The sequence below is a fragment of the Saccoglossus kowalevskii genome, chromosome 1 (assembly GCF_978046115.1).
Source record: "Saccoglossus kowalevskii chromosome 1, keSacKowa6.1, whole genome shotgun sequence".
Lineage (NCBI taxonomy): Eukaryota > Metazoa > Hemichordata > Enteropneusta > Harrimaniidae > Saccoglossus > Saccoglossus kowalevskii.
In genome coordinates, this window is record NC_140641.1 from 41,209,954 (window position 1) to 41,224,639 (window position 14,686).

At 33.8% G+C, this 14,686-nt stretch overlaps 1 protein-coding gene across 1 annotated transcript in view; it reads right to left on the reverse strand.

Annotated features, from left to right (window-relative positions):
• The window catches only part of LOC100367894 (neuronal acetylcholine receptor subunit alpha-9-like), a 31,641-nt gene that overhangs the window by 4,669 nt on the left and 12,286 nt on the right, over positions 1 to 14,686 (reverse strand). The window contains exons 3-5 of the mRNA XM_078013022.2: positions 11,947 to 11,991; positions 2,107 to 2,216; positions 1,336 to 1,592 (exon numbers count right to left, since the gene is read on the reverse strand). Of these exons, the coding sequence (XP_077869148.1) occupies positions 1,336 to 1,592; positions 2,107 to 2,216; positions 11,947 to 11,991 (412 nt within the window). The remainder of the gene's footprint in view (positions 1 to 1,335; positions 1,593 to 2,106; positions 2,217 to 11,946; positions 11,992 to 14,686) is intronic.

Genomic DNA, 14,686 nt, shown 5'->3' on the forward strand with positions numbered 1-14,686 from the left:
CATGGTTAAATATTACACCTATTTTGTCTTCACGTTTAACGTTATTTCATGAAACATCTGCGGGCAGCGGAGCACGTAATCTGCACACGTGCAGTACCTACTAACATGCCCCAGTGTTGTACATATGTTCACCGCTCTAAACAGCTTCAATGAGATCGAAAGCCGATCGCCCGGAAGAAAAAAGCAATGATACGAGACTAATGGATTTTTTTCATGTCCGTCGAGAGACATAGCAGACAGTTTCGTTGCGTAAACATGACGTATGTGAAAGGCCACTGATTGTATGAATTTATTAGTTTGACTTACATTTGGTCTTGTAAAATTTGCTATAAAATGAAGAACGAAAGCTTTCTAACTGAATCATGAAGAGAACCTACAAACTCGACATAAATTGAGTTACCCCTTACGTAATCTTTCGAATTCAATGAATATACCACAATTACACACACTTGAATATTGTTTTACATGTAGCACACTGCCCTTCTAATTCAGTATTGAATACATTGTCGTCTTTGTAGAACCCACAGAAAGCTGATACCACAGAGTACCAATTCAGCTACACTTTCATCGTTAAATATTGATCTTAGACATGATCTATAAATTTCTTAGCAAATAAATGTCAATGCCAATATTTACGCAGATTTGATTCATTATATTAGTACTACGTGCAATTTTGTCGTTGCATAGCAGGGATAAATTGGGTACTTTATACTCTGATCCTTTATTACATCGTGAACGATTTGTGACGGATGTTTTTATTATTACAACTGTAATGGATCACTATTAACTGACGTTAAAGTACGGAGTTGATTGATAAAATGATTTTAGTTGATCTACATTTATGTGACATGCATCTACCATTTATCTTACAATACCGTCCCATATTACATAACTACATGCATAGACATTGAATGATTTCTTGAGAGCAAGGTGTGTACACACTACTGTTCATTTCATGCAATGTACATAGCACTTGACTCGATTCATGCATCGCCTGCGACATCTCTTGGGATATGCCATGTGTGCATATATAACATAATTATAATAAATTATTTCGCACTTCAAGACAAATTCACCATTATACTTTCAGGTTTATGTTCACAATGTGGCATATTCACTAAAAACAGATATAAAATTGTGACCTAACACAATGTTTTTTGTGATGCTAAGCACTAACACGCACTTCGTTTCGTTTAGTAAATATCCAGCTGCAACGATAATACCGAATTTTTAAATATTTGATAGTTAATATGGAACATATTTAATATTTGGTTATTCATGTTTTTGAGATATACTGTGTTAGTTTGAAAACGATTTATCATCTATACTACTTACCAACAGTGTCCCACTCTCCATTATGTACATAATTACTAGCATCTGCCGGTCCTCTAGTATAATCGATGAAACTGGCATCATACTGCCACGAACCGAACTTCATTTCACACTTCTGCGTATCAAATGGGAAATAAAAGATATTCACAGGGCAAAAAGTCTTCAGAATAACCAAGGCACTCCAATCAACGCTTCCTTCTGAATCAATTATCATAGTAGTCTTTACGTCCAACATAAAATTCTCATTGTCCTGTTTAGCCCTGCGTGGGATAAACAAAATATGTTAATGGCATTTTAACACACACAATAGCAATACATAACCATTGGTGATTTACAGCATGCTTAAAGAGAAGTTCGATTTGTAAATTGAACAATATCACGTTTACTGGGGTGATCCTTGCTATAAATATGCTTCTTGTTTTGTGATATGATGAAACACGTTCATATTGATATATTTGATCAATTTGATCAATTTAATCCGTAAGCTGCCAAGGCTACCATTACACACTTTTCAAGTGTTGTGTTCTATGGCACAGCAGCGGATTTTTACACCACAATGACTACCATAAAACATGAAATAAAATTACGGTACGTTTTAACATGAGCTCAGAATGACCAAAATTATCTATTATCCTTTACATTTTAATTGAAATATATAACTTACATTTAGATAGTTAACAGTTAAATTATTAAATACATCTTAACGAAAACACATGGAATATTATTTCATTACAAATGCATAGGTCAGAGGTTATCGGGGTACAAATTGCTTACGTATTATAGAGCACAGTATCAGGCAACCACACCATTGATGATGGCACTCTTAACTTGTCAAGATTATTATATTTACTAGCGTTCCACATTAGATAATCGTCATGCCATCTCTGTGTCACAAAAAGGTAAACAGTATTAGTGATATTATATATAAACACTATACAGTATATAATTTATTATATTGAGTTTCGTCGGATACTATAACTAATTGTCTTATGGAAGCAACTGTTAACGCATTAAGCATAAAACGTAAGAACATCTAGATATTCTGTCAGTTATCTGGCAATCACACGTAAACACAACATACATTTGATCTGATGTATAATAATAGTTATTTCACGTTGATTATTTTCAATACAACAATAGATTAACTACTATTTACATGGAATGTGCAAGGTCTGAATTTTGCGATTATTATTTATGTATGGGTATAGTTATTGTATACAATTACAATTGTAAATCCACGAAAACCCGTACAGTTAACACCGACTTATACCACAGAAAATACAATAAAAATGACGATTATAAAATCAACATTACTTATTTTCGAAAACTAATTTGCATATGAATCTTTAATTATAACATCTGTGATTAATTTATACTATGTGTGATTGGTTGGCGTCTTATATAGTTCACTTAATGCATAGCGCCTATTGGCTAAACCATTGACTTTCCAAGTGCTGCTAAGATGCGTGTACATCTCGGTTCTGTCTGTCTGCAAACATGAGTGAGATAGTAATCATATTAAGTAAATTGTACATGTGTTGAGAACCCTTCCAATCACTGGGAATGTTTTTGTGTCATTAATTATTTTTTACAAACGTTTATGTATTCCAATTATTATTTTGTTCAGGTTATTACAGCGACTATTCTGCATGGGTCTGGAGAACAACCGATACGGGAGCAGTACTGGCAATGAATCTATGCAAATACGACATAGAAGAGAATGACCCCCACAGAAAGCAGTGCAAATACCAAAGTCGGTAAATTAATAAAAACTGGTAAACCGATATCCACATGAATTACAATTTGAACTCAAATTAATGTCATATATTAAATTAATGCAAATATGACCATTCTTTGTAATTTAATTGAGTTTCTAAATTGTAATTGTGCATAATAAAACAAATGCGAATACCACAAAACAATGTGTTGCATATAATTATGTTCATCTATATTTGTATGCAAATTAGTAAACCTCCGTGGTTACGTTTATATCAAATAAGTAAACCTTACAGTTTTATTTAAATGTTTATTAAGTCTATATTCAAACCGTTAAGGTTTACTAATTTAAATATTAATGTAACCATAAATGTTCGCAAATTTGCGTGCGAACAATAGGCGTGACAGTAATAAATAAACGCTTAGAACTATGGTGCACCTGACCATGAGTGATATACGTGAAAACCGGTGTCTTGATAAAAATGCAGTTTACTGATTATGATGTATAAAATTGCAAGCAGTGAGGTTTTTGTTTTATATATAAAATATTGTTTTGTCTTTAGTTTAGAAAATTATATATTTTTAGATGTTGTGTTTTGTCCGAAGGCGCTACAGTTCATTTACAATGCAGATATATCATAAAAAAATTGAATCAGATGTAGTTCATTTTCAGCCTGTATAGGTGATATAATCATATTAATAGCCGGAGATATCAATGACATAACAGCTTCTGATTCAGGATGATACTCTATATGGTGCAATGCTATTTTGACATACCTCGCCAATCTAGAAACTTTGAAAGCAAAAACTTTAGTATCTCATCTCTAAGCACTTATACATATTATATGGGACGAAGAACCCGGAGAATTTTCCTATGTTGCAAATAATGGCTTTATACTCTTACAAACCATTGAATTATATGATTGTGTTACGTCATTTGAAATACCGACCAGGGTAGAATCAGAACACTTGCCACCCAAACATAGCTTTCAATTACTGCCTGAACACAATTTAAATACTACCCGGACTCGGACTAAACGTACATATCCGAAAAACAAATAACACATTGCCATTACACGCATTTATGCAAACACGTATCTAGGAAAGGGCGGGAACTTTATTGTCTCTTTTTACATTTGAAAACGCGTTTGATTTGATGAATAGAGAATTCTATTTCTATTGTTATTGCCGGATAATTGTACACCGTGTTACAAGGATATCTCTTCACCTGAGTGTGTGATTTGAACAAGAACAAGAACATTTTTAGCGCTATACTATTATCTTTTATATAAATGAGCTAGGGATACGTTGAAAATTATTAATTAAAAATAATACACCGACCCCCAAATGACATGATAGAAGTATTTTCCTTATTGTACGCTGACGACATAATTTATAGGACTGAAACGAGCTATAAGCGTAATAGTTTTTAGATTTTACAGAAACGTGGGTTATGAAACTAAATATGAATAGTGATTTACAGTAACGGGGGCTACATGTTATATGAAATACTCATTCAAATACAGTGAGCATATTTGAGTGTCTGTCATACACGTACTCATTTACTATCACCACAAGTATTTTGACCACACAGAAAGAAACTAAATCATTTGAGGACGAAGATCCTGGACTACGGAGATCAAATGTACTTTATGTAAATATGGGTTTGGCTACGTTTGGTTTAATCAGGAGGCTTTTAATGCATTCATTTTCCGAACGTGTAAACATTATAGGTAGGGGCGCCATGCATATAAAACTAGAGAACCATGGCTTTTATGATATCTGATTCAAAATACATCCCACCATATTACATTAGGGTTTTTCAATCCTATCGTAATTTAACACAATTTTGCTTGAAAGCAAAATTTTTATTACGCGATGAAACCAAGCACGATTAACAATGGTTTCTGTAAATGCATATCTGGCTGGAAAAGTATTGTTAGTAGATTATGATTATTCAAATGATTTTCAATATTTTTAGCTTTATATCCTAATATCTTGTGCAAAGCCACCATACTCTAACATAATTGCGTGAGACTGCTGAACTAGTAAAGTAATATAACACTCTATACATTAGAATTAATTATGGTCGAGACTATCCAACCCACAGCATTAGTTGAGTAACACTATCCAATAATGTGTTAATACCTTATGTATATCTGTATCTGTACAGTATAGAATCACAACTAAATGAACGCTATTCAGGTCGATAGTGATCTATTGCGTTAATAAATGAATTATTTGTCACTCAAATATCACTGACAACGATAGACATATCTTACATCTTCCAGCACGTAAAGTCGAAAATGACTGGTCTTTGTTGCAGCGGTATAAAATACATATTTGTCAGACGTAATATATCGTTGCCAAGGTAGATGTATTTATGAAAATATTGATTGTGTATATAAAGCGGAATATACGAACATTTTATATTATATGACAACTGCTTTGTCATTTTTTGTGTTATTCATTGCACACCGACGCCTGCATATTAAAATCGACCACAACTTCTACATACAGCACAATTTACACAAATTAATTCAACATTGACGTTTATATTCTATTGTTCTAATAAATGTTGAATGTTTTAATTTTGCGTTGCACAATTGCTATTCACATTATGTTTGTTCATGTACCTTGACCGAAATCATTTACTGTCTGTAAACTGTACATGACCGTTCAAGGAACACCGTGTGAAGGAACAGATATATATCCACCTCAGCCTCCAGGGGAGGTTACACCAATACGTGAGTGGTTTCGCCCTACGGAGTCAGGTTTTTAACGTTTTTAGTTGAATTCTGTATTGTACTTTTTGGTAACTGGTTATGTTGTTTTGTTTATTTTTTGTAAAGTTTGGTAAAGGTTTTTGTTTATAACAGGAGTCTAGACAATACACAATGCATAGCTTACGCCGTGATTAAAATTGCTATTTAAAAGGGATGTTAAATGATCTATGACTATCCTTCGTTGTCTAATTGGTATAATTGTTTTATTACTACCAATTAATATAGCAAGTCACGGTATGCCGTAACGTCCCGACCAAGTCTCGTAAAGTGCAGGACTGGTACGGTACGGTCCTACATCCACGTTTGAAGACTTATAATATAATGTGAGGTATCTTATTATCACTATTCCTTCTTTTCAAATGACACAGTAACTCAGTCTAATGACACTGCTCGAATGAGTGTCAATCATACTTTATGAGCAGTTTTAGGATTACGAGATTGCAAAATATTATACCTTTAACATGCCAACATTTTAACTACAACTCATATTTACACTTCGGCAAATAATACGTTCATAATTGATAACAATGAACCAAAAATGGTAAACTTCAATTGTTTAATGGAAAAATATGACAACAATACGTTATTTTTTCAATTGTGTGGGAAATCCTAAAGTTGAAGAAATCTATATTCTATTGCCTGCTAGTGAATTTAAGAAATGCTAATAAAAAGCACATTGCGAATGCCAATGTAATGAAAACATTCCATTACATTACTACGAGTTTAAGTTACTATCTAGGAATGGCAGTTATTTTCAATAACACCATGTCATGCACCCCGTTAAGCATTAATTTCAACACATATTATGCGTACATAGTGCAAGTAGAAAATACCTATTTAATAAAATATGGATACATACACCGATTACAGAATACTGATGGCGATCACGTAATTGATTATGCACAACTGGTCTTTCACTGGGTAAAAACTGTTGTATTTTTCTCCAACAATGTCAATTGTATTGAACTTAATTACAAGTGACGGGGTGTTCGTAACCGGATCTTGTATAGAGTAAAAGCTACAGTTGTTTTAGTAATAACTCTGTCAGCGTGCTTATTTGTGCTTTTAGTCAGCTATGTCAGTGAGAGAAAATAGTATAAGATGATGAACCAAAATCAGACAACTATACAGTTAAGCACGTATCACATCTCATTGCATGGCTCCAGTCTGTTAATGCCCCATAGCTCAACATTATTATTGTTGAAGTATTTATTTTTGCTAGTGATCTCAGTCATGATATTTTAAGCATGTGTTTCTCGTCATATGTAGATATCCATTTGCAGGATTCATGATTCTCAGCTCCATTTGATTGAATTAACATATTGTGTAATGTGTATACAATTTTAGATAATTGTAGACATAGCATGCCATAATCGATAATCTAGTACCGGGCACATCCGCCAACGTTTAAAAAGGTCGATGTGAGCAATACTGTGTGAATGAGCACTATTCTTCTAATTTATTGCTATCTATAAGGTCAAGCATTAGGACACGTGGGTGTTATTTCCTGTGCATTGTGCACTATGAGGTGTATATTATAATGTTTACTCAGATACAAATAATCAATATTCAAGTTTTTTGTCATAGATACGGTTGAGAGTAATGTTGAACTTGAAGGCAGACTTCCTTTCACACGGGTTTCAGAATGGTTTAATTGAGACAAGGAATTTAATGATACCATGATTGATTTGTATTCCCTTATCAAGAGACATAAAAGACACAACAACCGTTCTCTATCAAGTATATTGTACAGATTCCCAATAAACGCCATGTTAAGTGTTTTAAGCGATAGTGTAAAGACGTAATTATGACAAACTTCGCATTTATACAAATTAAGTACATGAAAATATTTGCATTTTCCATATAATTGTTACTAAACGCATTGTTTATAAGATAAACATCTCAAAACAAGTATTGTTTGAATATGTGTACATGTAGCAATTGTAATAGCATGCGGAAAATGTTACAATAACGTTAATAAATTTGCAATCAAGTTATATGCATAATTAAAACGAAATACTTTGATTTTCATTATTATGAACATAACATAACATATTGTTGTACTTAATTGTTCAAACAATATTGCAATAATGATGTTTTCATTCAACAGCAGTTAATACATCATAGCTAGTGCATAAACACAACCAGGGATGTTTTACAGAGGTCAGGGCAGTTCTGTACGCTCAACATGACGTCATACTGATTGATTACATTTAGCATAGTAAACGGGTCACTATAGTTTGCAGGTTATCCGCCAAAGTAATTCCGGTAATTCTTCACATTAATTTTTAATTGCGCTTTACGACGGGATGCAGTGATATTTGACGTAATTGTATATTTTTTGATTAGATGCATTGCGGTGCTAAATGATTACACTATATCATGATTGGTCGCACGAATACTAATTGATAATATATACAACAATTAAACGTAAATTATTGTCAAAGTATTTGTTATTTTAAGCATGTATTTGTCGTCGCCATAACAGATTAGGTCACGTCACATCACATCGTGAGTATTTGTACACTTATGTCAGTATATTTCGTATCCAGTGTTTCACACGTATCAATATTCTAGGGGACAGTACTTTTGCACGGTTGATTCTCAGCTCTATTTGGATGCTTTTTAACAACAATGTTGTAAAATATATGTACGATTTTAGACAGCAATAGCTGAAAAGGCAACTCTTTTTTTAGTTCTGCGCATGCGTAATTGTGCGCACCGTTGAGCTGTTCGCATAGACACGTTCGGTGTCGTTGGCACTAAATTTGGATTGTTAGTTTAATTATTGTCCATCTAATTAGAAATTGCCAATATAAATGGCAATTGTGTATTCACCCAGCACCGTGGGTAATTATCGTCCAGTGTTGTTGGGCTTCTCTTAAGTTTAAAATAAAAAAGGATATGTTATCATCGTTTATTTTAGGCATTATAAACAATGATAATTACGAAGAAAAATCTAGATTGAAATTTGAATAATTTTAGTGACAGCAAAGTTGACCTTCAGCGTAAGTTTTACTGTCTAGTGCTACAACGTATTTGACACTATAGATACATTGCCCGTGTATTTATGAATACGACAATGTACGGTTCCCCTTGTTTCAGTGCCCGAAGGTAAGGAAATCACGAAGAAACTATGAAATCCTCATAGAAGCTAATCTACGAGCATTTGAGAAGATTACCAAAATGCTCATTATATAGAGCAGTTTAGTGTTTAAATACGAATGAATTGTGAACTAATATCACTTTTTACAGGATGAAAAAGTATGAACCATGTCCTAGCAAATTCTGTACCGCAACGTACATTAATTAGTAAATATATAAGTATATTTATGGTAGTACCACTCGGTTTATTTCTTCTAGCGTTGCAACAACTTCATTTACATCTCAATGCATTTACTTGGTAGTATATTATCTCCAGAAAGAACGTTTATATACAAATCATAATCGTGATTCATTTGCATAATATACACGTGGGGAGAATTGCGATTGTTGATTGGGTTAGCACAATAATTCAAATCGTCCATGTAATTCATGTATATGGGGATATCATAATATGACGTTTGTGCGGCCTTTTGTTCTGGTGATTAGCTGAATATTTTTGCTAGTGCATCACACGAAAACTTTGTTGTACTCTCTGGAATGCACTATAAATTGTTATGTTAACATTAAAAATGTGACGACTTTCTTTGCCAATATTGAATATTGTCTACCGGGCGTACCTTGATTGAACGGGAATAATACAACAGAACACATGGCGGCAATTCCACATTACATTCGTAACTATAATAGATAACTTTACTTGGACATATATATCTATCCAACTATCATCAACAACAACAACATAAGTATCAGCCGATAGCGTTGAACAGTAATTTCGTAATGTATCATTACTGTAACAGAGATAGAAGGCAATCCTAAAGCTTAGATTGGTTGCTCTTTAGACGCAGATGCCTGTGATTTGTTAACATACACTGACGACATATCATCACATGTGGCCAAAATTTGTTGACGCCACCATACTTTCAAATCTAACACCGCGTGTTTGGTGGTCTAGACAGTATGCAATCCAATTTCTACCGCTGAGTGAACAGTCGGGTATGGCTTCGTCATACTGCGCGGCAAACGAACATTGAACATTACTCAGCTCACTCAGTTGAGACTGTTTTTTACCGAATTATGTTTACACTTTTCAGCTGCATCACAGCGAGGCACCACTGCGTTATTAATGACGTGTTCAAATAAACAAGAAAACAAGTGTAATGCACTGATAAAAATGACATTCCCAGACAATTTTAATTAAATTATGATGAATATTAATCAATTAAACAAGCCCAGTAGCAAACACTTTCACTCGAATATTTTGGGTTGAATATGCGATGTTAATTAAATTAGGCATATTATGTTTCCACTGAGTAATGCGCTAAGGGAAACAATAAGGTGTAGTATTTGTTCATTTTCAATTGAATATAGACTAACATTTTTTTCTTCATGCCACTTAATCAAATCTGGTCTAATTAAAATATCAGTAAAACGCACGCAATGTTGCGCAGAATTATACTCATAACACGTAAAGTTAAAACATTGATTCATCATTTTATAGCCAATTGGTACAACATATCCATCACCAATAGACGGGTTTTTGGGGTTTCCTAATTACTTAGCGACCATGCTCACGAAGGGGAACGTATCGACGTAGATTCACTTCCGGTCAGCAGAAACGCGCAATATTAGACAGATGTTTGGAGCATGTTAATTCAAATATTGTAACCATCCTTATTACCTTTAAAAACAGGAAACGTGTTTAACTATTCATGCACACACAGTGAATTGTGTAATGTTGGTATCCGTTTCACCAATTGTTACAGTACCTATATATATTTAGTTGGTATTAATTGGTACCACGTCTCTATTACATATACATCACTAATTGGTACATCAGATATATCGTCAATTGGTACGATTTCTATCTTATATACAACCCAAGATATCAAATTTATTGAATGAAGTTATTGCCATTGTGGTAGAGGAAATTACGATACGAGTTTGAAAAATCAGATATCGTGGGATACGAACGTTGATATTATATTTATCACATGTAAATAGAAAGTAACATCAATTCGTTATTTGTGCGTGCGTGTTCATACCTTATTGGTGCATCCGATCTCATTTGCATACCGGGACGCCGTTATTTGAACACAGTTTTACAGACAGTTATCGCATGCGATTACAAAAATAATTCAATTATGAAGTCGTCAATATATTTCTGTTTATAGCAAGGCATTGGTAACCTTTTACTCAATGTTGCAAACAGTTGGAGCAACGAATCCCATGCGTTGCCAAGATGGGGTTGGGAGAATTAGAAATGACGATGTCCACTAATTCAACACTAAAGCGCAAAACATCTTTGACGGGGCAATCACATGGCTTCATAACATGGTTTTGTATGATACATGTGATAAACTTATATATCACCAATTAACTAAATACATATATCACTATTATTATCACACAACCATAGCCATTCGGTACAACATGTCTACAACCAATTGGTACAACTTCTAAAATACAATATTCCGTAAGGAATAACCCCATAATGTAGCTGTCAAATTCCATGTTATGTTTTGACACCATTGCGAAACTACGACTTTTGTTTGTCCTGTTTTTACTGTCGAATTCACGCATAACGCAGGATCTAGCAGTGGACACGATCTGTCTTTTCAACATATATATAATCAATAAGTCTATATGTCTCTAATTTATATGACATATTTATCGCTAACAATAACGGTCCAAAGTGGCAACTAGCTTTCCTATGGTATGTTAATAGTTATTTACAATCCAATGTTTAGTTGTGTAATACAAAAATAGTACGGCGCTAATCTTCATTATTTGTACAGCATCGACAATTCATACCCCAATCTATACTACATGAAAGAAATACATGTACACATAATATCATGATAGTCAAAACGAAACATACTTTCCGCCGTAAAGACATATGTGGTGGCTTTGTGATATCGGTATGTTGTTATCGTTCATTAAAAATTATTGATATCATGCTGACTGTGTATAAAACATATTCAAACAAAATTAGTTGAAAATAACGTACCTGTGTGACCCACGTTGTTGTTGTCAGTATTTGAAATTTTTCATCCTGAAAGATATATATATAAATTTAGTTATCTTCTGGAGGTTGATACTTTAATTATTATTTCTTCGTATCTTGAAATTTTGCGCGGTGATTAAAGATAAAAAGGTCATTTGCTTTAGTGAGTTTTCAGTGTGAAAATAGTTTTCTATTATTAACAATGAGAAGCCCCCAAAACATTGTACATAATTATGCTCAGTACAATGCTCAGTAGTGTAAACTTTGAATAGGGCTCCAAATACCGTAGTACAGGTATCAAGTGTAAGTACATACACCTAACGTATTAGATAAGCTAACTGAGTATGTTCGATCATTGAACTCCGACATTATTTGTAATCATGGTACACTGCAACATATACGTGCGTAAAGGTCTTCGGAATATATGACTATTCAATTCCTAGCTAAGTATCTACTCAGTGGCGGATCCAGCAAAATGTATTCGGGGGGGGGGGGTTCCAAGCTTTGGTTAAGATATACGGAGCGTAAGTCGCAGAGAAGCTATGCGTAATCCAGGTCATATGAATCGTCATGCGTTGGGGGTGGGGGGTAGGGGGCATGACCCCTGGCGCCCCCTCTGGATCCGCCACTGTATCTGCTAAAGTGCCCAGACTTTAAGAGTTTAAGTGAAAATAGAAATACATAAATACAGTTCATTTGACGTCTGATCCAACTCGCCCACATTCAATATTTAAAGTCGAGAAAAATACATGTGTTGGTTACTAGATGTTAATACTATGCAGTGCAAATTGAAGTCAAATTGAAGCTCTTTGTTGCTACATATTGAAGAGATGCTGCATATTGTTATGCAAATGCACCTTCTACGGATACTCAGACACACTCTACGGTGTCACAATATTCACTGTACACTTTCAAACAAATACACTTTCAGAGCCTCTGAAGAGAGACATCGAATTAATGAAAGTATGCACATTACCTAAAGAGATACATTCAATAATGCCAATTTGTGTTCAGTTTTAACACTTTTAGAAACATCATAACGTCATGGCTCGGTGAATAGCTCAGACAACAATTTGATTTGAATCATGTTCCTAGTATGGTTCTTTGCTAATCATTAGCACAATTATCCGTACTGTTAATTAACAAACACTTTGCGTTTCTCTGTCATGGATTACTCACAATGGAGCTTTCCCAATCACATGCTTCATTTATCTCCGCTAGGAGCCTGTGGTAGTTTTCTTAATTGACCATGTTTATATAAAATCAGATACAGTGCTCAACAATCGCTTTGTTCTTTGATTTAACAGTTTTCAGAACATACACGGGAAATACATTTTCGTAATTCAATCGATGTTCGAGATCAAATCCAAAACCTCCATGAAAAGTATGCTCAAACTAAATACATGTATTGGAAGATCACGTTGGACAGAACTCGGGTATTTACTAGAGACGAATTAATCATGAAGAACGAGATCAGCCAAAGATCCTCAAAATACATATTATATGTTGATTAAAAATACGGATGCAATTTGCGAATGAATTGCTCTCCCACTGAGATGTGTCATATTTTGATGTTTGTTACTTAATTGTAACCGCCGTAGAATTATTATTATTATCTACCCAGACTGTATACCATGTTTGTACAGTCACATATCGATTTCTTTTTCATCAATTACTTTTGAAGCCGACTGCCGAGGATATAACGAACATGGTTCATCTCTAATGACATTGCGGGTCTGGTTTCATCATTATTCTACTCATTATGTTCAACTCATGCGCATCACATTTATTTCCAATTTCAACGACTTATTAAGATTTCAACACACATTAATTCTTCTTTCTTGATTTTAATCTCATTATGTTATGTTTTAGAAATTAGAATTCATAGGTGAGAAAGTGATAATAGCAGTCTTGATATTTGTGCAAAAACTATATTTAGAAAAAAACAAAAAAAACAGTTGTCCTCAATATCCAAGTTTTACTTATATTTATTAACAGCCAGAAGTACGGATGCATTGTGACCTAAGTTAATAGTTTGTTTATCACCTACGTACAAATAATTAAAGTCGATGCTACATGACAGAGAAAATGCAAGTAATATTCGTTTAATGTATGTCTTGAACAGTATACACATACGTGCTTTCATGATTTGCTTACATTCGCATCACCAAGAAAATTTCGTCGATTCAGCACAGGAAGGGCTCACTTGGATCATCACTCATCTCATCAAATCTGATTTCTTTATAAGCTATCTCACATATTTGTTTTGTGCTTAAAGATGAAATAACTTTAATTTTCTGTTAACAACTGGTGCAGGTTATTTTTCAACAAAACAATATACACTACGTCATGACAGAGTTTAAAGTCGTAATAAATGCATACGAATACATACACAGTTATCCGTCTTATAGCTTATTTATATAGTTTATGATAACTACTATACATGGTATAAATACTAAAGTAACTATGAAATACGATCTATGGGAATAGGTGATTAGACATTCCTTAAACTAAGTCATCTTCCTAAATTCTACTTCCACTTGAGTATTCAATTACGTTTTATTGAGGAAAACGTGAGTGCACTTAAGTTTCGTTAATGTATTTGATAACATGCCTTGCATTCACCGATCAGATTAGAAGTCACGTGAACGTTGACGAACAAACACGAAGAATGTATACGGTCGTGACACCCCCAGAACTTTGTAAGATGTTTAATAGATGTCATAAAACAATTCATACTGTC